Genomic DNA, 5,954 nt, shown 5'->3' on the forward strand with positions numbered 1-5,954 from the left:
GTCCTGAGAGGTGCTTCCTTATTCTTCATCTGCCTTTGTCTCTTCTTCTCCCTCTGAACTGAAGTCCTTCACTTAGATGTTCCAATCTTCAGCTTCCTCATCTTTAAAATCAGCATATCAAGTTCTGATTCCTTGAACAGTCGAGAAGGAAAAAACCCTCCATTATACTTGAAGATATAATTGTTTCTTCTTTAATTGAAATGAGTAGGAGTCAGGTGGGGGCAGTACTGTTAATACAAAGAAATCCTTCCTACCCTCTGTCACTGTTAAAGCAAAACTTTTCAGAAGTTTTTGCAGCAATGTGTATAATGTCATCACTGGCCAGCCCTTCCCTTCCCTTCCTCCAAAAGAGGTCCTTAGGCAGCCATTTCTTTACTTCTTTTATTGATGATTAGGCTTCTGATGAAAATATCAGTTAAATGGATTTTCTCCAACACTTATTGCACTAATCATAATTTCTGAAGTATTGATGTCCATAAACCTGCAATTTTTCTTTTTCTTTTTTTTTCTGCTCTAGACCCAACCTCAGTTTGTCTCTTTGAAGAGGATATGGGATAAGCCTATAGGCAAATGATGATTTTTTTTTCCTCTGTAAGTTCCGGATCCCAAAGGGTTTTACAGAAGCCACCACTTTTGGTTAGGCAAATCTCCCAGTTTGAGAAGAGGGCAGGGAAGGAAGCCATTCCCAACACCAGTGACCTCTAGAGAGGAGAGGTCTGTGGGTCCAAGGCCATTACTGTTGTTTTGGCTCCTCTCCTATGCAAATGGGTTGCTCTGCCCTCCGTAGCTGAGCCTACTGCACTCACACCTTATTTTTGTTTAATTTTAGAACGCCAGAGATGTCACTGCGTATTTCCCTAGAGCCCGCTGGTATGATTACTACACGGTAAGTTTTTCTGATTGCCTCTATAGAACCTGGGGAAACGGTAGCACTCAGTCTTCAGACTCTGACAGACCTCAGGTCAAATTCTGGCTCGGTACCCACTTGTGTGCTCTTGAATGAGTCAGTTTTGCCCTCATGGACTCGGTTTTCTCACCTCCAGGTGGGGAAAGGCCACTTTGCTCACAGAGTTGCTGTGAAATGCATGAAGGTGTCTCCTGCCGTACCTGGCTTTTTGTGGGTGTTCTTTGCTAGTTTGTCTCTTTCCTTACACCACCACTTTTCACAGTGCTGTGTAATGGCAGACACTAGAAAAATGCTTGAAGTTGTGCTGGAAACTATGGTTTTTGTTTATATCCTCCCTGTTTAGACTGGAAGTTCATAAGTATTAGGAGCCTTTTCCTCTCTGTCTTTTTACATACCTCCTTCTATAGTAGAGATGCCCAAAGCATTGTTGAATGTACTTTCTAAGGTAAGCAAGGTCCTTGGCATGTGTAAAAGGTTCATAGAGTATAAGGCCTGACTCCTGCGAGCTGGTGTAACATAACTGCATTTAGAAATGGGGAAGAAACACAACCTTCTCCATCATACAACTTTTCTGGGCTAGTCTGAACCCCAGAGACTCAGCTGGGGAAACAGAGTCTTTCACAGAAGGTTCCAGCAGGGACCTTTTGCTGGGATACAGAGAAGTCAGAGTTTAATTCTTTTTTTCTTTTTGGTAGATTTTTTAGGGTTTTGTAAATAGGTATAATATGACAGATCAATATGTCATCATCCTTTTTCAGAAATGCTTTTGACTGTTATTTTTTTATATTCTCCCAGATTACATTAAAATAATATTGTCAATTCAGAAAATAAAAACAAACTTGAAGTAACATATTAGATAGCATATCACTATCTATTATATGCTAACTGTATAATTAATACCTACTTCATTATATAATTATATATTAGTAACCATATATAATTATATGTTATTTAATATGTCATATATATCACTATTTATTATAAATCAATTATATAATTAATATATACCAATTAATTATATAGCTATGTATATGTTAATGTATGTCTGGGAAGCAATGATAATGTTACAGATTTATTCCTAGAGTGTATATATTTTACCAAAAAAGTCCAAGAAGGTTTCATAGCAGCAAGATTTGTAAAAGAGCAACAAACTGGAAATAAGCCAAATGTCCATCAACAGTAAAATGGATAAGTGGATTGTATTCTATTTTTAAAACTAAACACTAATAAAGTGTTGCTACACAAATAAAGATAACAAATATCACAAACATAACCTTGAGCACAAATGGCCAGATACAAACTAGTAAAGAGTATATGATTCCATTTATGAAATACAAGTTCAAAACCAGGCAAAAATGATAAAAATCAAAAAAGTTGCTGCCTTTGGTGTGGTGCTTATTATGAGAGGGGAGGAGAGAGCCATTTGAGATGCTGGTAATAGTTATTGATCTAAGTGGTGGTTTCATGGGTGTGTTCACTTGGTAAAACTTTATTGAGCTGTGTACTTGTTATTTGTATAATTTTCTGTACGTATGTTATTAATAAGTTAACTAGAAAATTTGTTTCCTCAGAAAGATGAGAAGATATGCCTAAAATAAGAAAGCATACTTTAAACAAGACTTACTCACAAAGCAATCCTTGCAAATTAAAGGCATGATGCAGGAATTTTGCTTAAAAGGAAATTATAAGGTACAATCTAGGAAATTACCCAGAAAGTAGAACAGACAGGCAAAGAGATGGAAAGCAGGAAAAGAAAAAATAAGAAAGCCCCACTTGTTTTGAGAACTCCCATTTTTGCACATTTTCTCTGCTGCTTGTCCAGTGGAACTGGGAATGAGCAATTGCTTGCGTGAAGGGTGGGTGAAGAATGTAAGACTCCTAGCTCCCTATCTTGGTGGCTCCCACTTCCGGGAGGTCATGACTCTTCCTCATTGCTGCCTTGGTAGTTGTGGACTCTCATCCCCCACTGTCCCTTCTGGGCTCATCTGACTGCAAAAGCAACATGGTGTGCTTACTCTTGATCTTCAGGCCCCACCTGTTTGATGAAGGGGCAGGTATCTTGAGGCAGGACAGGCTGGTGCACTTCTGCCAAAGCTGACCTTCATCTACTCAGACTCTCGGATTCTGTAAACAAGCTGCTGAATCAGCATTTGATAGCTCTTCGCAGAGTTTTTGCCTGTCTTGGTCGTGCCTATGTGACTGCACATGCCATGATATTGGCTTCTATCCACCCCTCTTTCCTTTCTATCATACATTACCATTTGTAGACTATTGGGACAGGGAAAAGCATGGAACTATTCTGACTTGTCTTATTGATTACCTATTTTAGTTAAGACTAAGAGCATACAGTGTGTGTGAATCAGTTTTTATCTACTTCGCTTGTGGCCATTTTGTTTGTTTACAGTGTAGACTATATACTGGATTTTAAAAACAGTGCTTTTCAGTCATATTCAGTGATTACACGGTTGGTGAGAATTCTCCTGTACAAAGTCATGTTACGTTGTCTATTCTTATTTTAATAGTGCTGCTTTAAGATTTGACCTTAGAGTCATGTCTTTATGGATATTTTAACAGGCACTTTTTAGGCGAGCCCAGTCAGAAATGATTTAAAGGAAAGTAAACAAGCTTGTGACTCATCAGGTACTAGAAAGGAAATCATGAGAAGGTATCATATCCTATGTAGCCACAATGTGTGGTAGAATGAAAAAAAAATCGGAAGAAATAAAGAATTTGATAAGAAGATAACTTTGACAGTTTTACATGCATCAAGTTTCACTTGAAGGTAGAATCATCAGTCCAGTATTCATAAGATATTGGAATAAATTGTCATTAGAGAACATATAATTCACTTTTCTCATATCAGTGAGGAAATTGAAGAAGCTCAGAGATATGGGCTGGAATTTGTATTAAGTTCTGTAGACTCTGGAGTCCTGAGGCCGCCCTTGAAACAGAGTCTGACCCGGGGAATGTGATACAGATCAAATCTGTATAGAATGAACATCAGGGACCAAAAGTGAAGAAATGGTAGCTTTGCTCCTTGCCCCTAAAGTGGTGATTCTCAGATGGGAGGACTGGCCTGCCAGGGGACACTGGCCAAGCCCGGGGATATTTTTGGTTGTCACAATGTGGTGGAAGGTGGGAGAGAGGCTGCTGGCCTCTGGGGGATGGACATTGGTCAACATCCAGAAAGCACAAAACAGCCCCCACAATAGAGTTAGCTGGCCCAGAATGTCCATAGTGCTGAATATGAGAAGCTGGGCTCCAGCTTGAGAACATGTTAGGAAATAATTGAGGTTCATGGCTTGGGGTGAGAGCCACTTCTCCCTGTCACATATGGGGCAAGATCAAGATGTGAAACATAAAGGAAGATACAGTGACTTAAAGATAAGGATTTGTGAAGCAGGTCCATTCACTTTAATGATTTCTGTCAAGTAGGAGTCAAAGGTGTTAGTGAAGTTGGTGGGAGCAGGGCATGGGGCATTGGAGGGAGATGGAAGCAGAGTGGGGACCAAGCAAAGGGAAGGTCTGGACATGTCTTTGTGGGGAGTGAGTCAGGAGCCGAATAAAATAAAAGGATCACTCAGCCTCCTCTGGCAGTGCTGCTGGAGGCAGAAACAGGATGTGGAGTGAGGCTAGGGTGAGAGGCAGCTATGGTTGGGATCCTGACCTGATGTCCTGGCAGCCTGGAGCCCACACAGCAGGTGGTGAGCCTGGGAAAAGCGTGATAACCGATGCCAGATGGCAGCAGGTCCCGAGCGTGACAAGATGGCTTGTAGATCATTGTCCAGACAGAGGCGTTCCCTTATCATCCCTGACCTTCTTCTCGCCCACAGGGTGTGGACATTCAATCCCGGGGTGAGTGGAAGTCCTTGCCGGCACCTCTTGACCACATTAATCTTCATGTCCGTGGGGGCTATGTCCTGCCCTGGCAAGAGCCTGCACAGAACACCCACTTAAGGTGAACAAGGGCCCCAGATTTCTCCTTTCCACGCCTGTTAACTCAGAGCCTGGTGAAGCCCCCCAATCTGTAAACTGTACCCTCAGGCCCAAAAGCACTTTTACGGGGCTGGCCAAAAAAGTTCATTTGGGTTTTTCTGTAAGATGGTATGGAAAAATTTGAATGAACTTTTTGGCTAACCCAATAGTAAACATTTTTGTTTGCTTGCTTGCTTGTGTGGATTTTAGCCTTTTTTTTGGATTTTGTACTCTTCAAACAATTCTTAATTAACAGCTATTTGAGATCTAAGTGGGTGAGGTGTTAGGTTTAAATAGTGACATTTGAAATGAAAGTCAAATAGGAGCAACCATGGTTCATGCTAGTTTTAAAAGACTACCCAGGAGCCTGGCATGCTACAGTCCATGGTATTGTGAGAGTCTAGGTGGTTCAGCAACTAAACCACCACCACCACCAGGGACTTCCTTGGTGGTCCAGTGATTTGATTTTACCTTCCGATGCAGAGAGTTCGGGTTTGATCCCTGATGAGGCAGCTAGGATCTCACATACCTCGTGGTCAAAAAACCAGAATGTGAAACAGAAGGAATACTGCAACAAATTCAATAAAGACTTTAAAAATGGTCCACATCAAAAAAACCTTAAAAGACCATCTGGATCATAATTGTCTCTTTGCTAAGAATATTATTGCTAAAAACTTGTGTAAACCAGATGGAAACTGAGGATGAGATTCCTTACATGCAAGGTTTAAAAATTCTAGGCCTAATGTATAACCTATATATTCTAGACCCATATAATAATTGATAATAGCTGACATCAGGTGAATGCTTGCTCTGTGCCTAGAACTGTACTAATATGGAGACTTCTATTTAGAGATTTTCTATTTTTCCTAACAAAAGGAAAACTAAGCCCTTGGTATTAGTACTGTTATCGTCCCCATTTTGCAGATGAGCAAAGAGAAGCTTCAGAAGGTTAAATGATTAACTTAGAGTCACAGAGTTAGTAAGTAGTTGAACAGAGACTAAAATCCATGTCTATCTGATGTCAAATTAAAATCCTTGAAGCTCTATTTATTTGATTGCAAAAATTCAGTTA

The 5,954-nt window shown here is 40.3% G+C and overlaps 1 protein-coding gene across 3 annotated transcripts in view; it reads left to right on the forward strand.

The window, feature by feature from the left end:
- MGAM (maltase-glucoamylase (alpha-glucosidase)) overlaps positions 1-5,954 on the forward strand; it is a 102,467-nt gene that overhangs the window by 90,363 nt on the left and 6,150 nt on the right. For all 3 annotated transcript variants that reach the window (XM_010854982.1, XM_010854981.1, XM_010854983.1), the window contains 2 exons: positions 830-886; positions 4,741-4,865. In XM_010854982.1, the coding sequence (XP_010853284.1) occupies positions 830-886; positions 4,741-4,865 (182 nt within the window). The remainder of the gene's footprint in view (positions 1-829; positions 887-4,740; positions 4,866-5,954) is intronic.

Source organism: Bison bison, unplaced genomic scaffold (genome assembly GCF_000754665.1).
Source record: "Bison bison bison isolate TAMUID 2011002044 unplaced genomic scaffold, Bison_UMD1.0 scf7180017864352, whole genome shotgun sequence".
Lineage (NCBI taxonomy): Eukaryota > Metazoa > Chordata > Mammalia > Artiodactyla > Bovidae > Bison > Bison bison.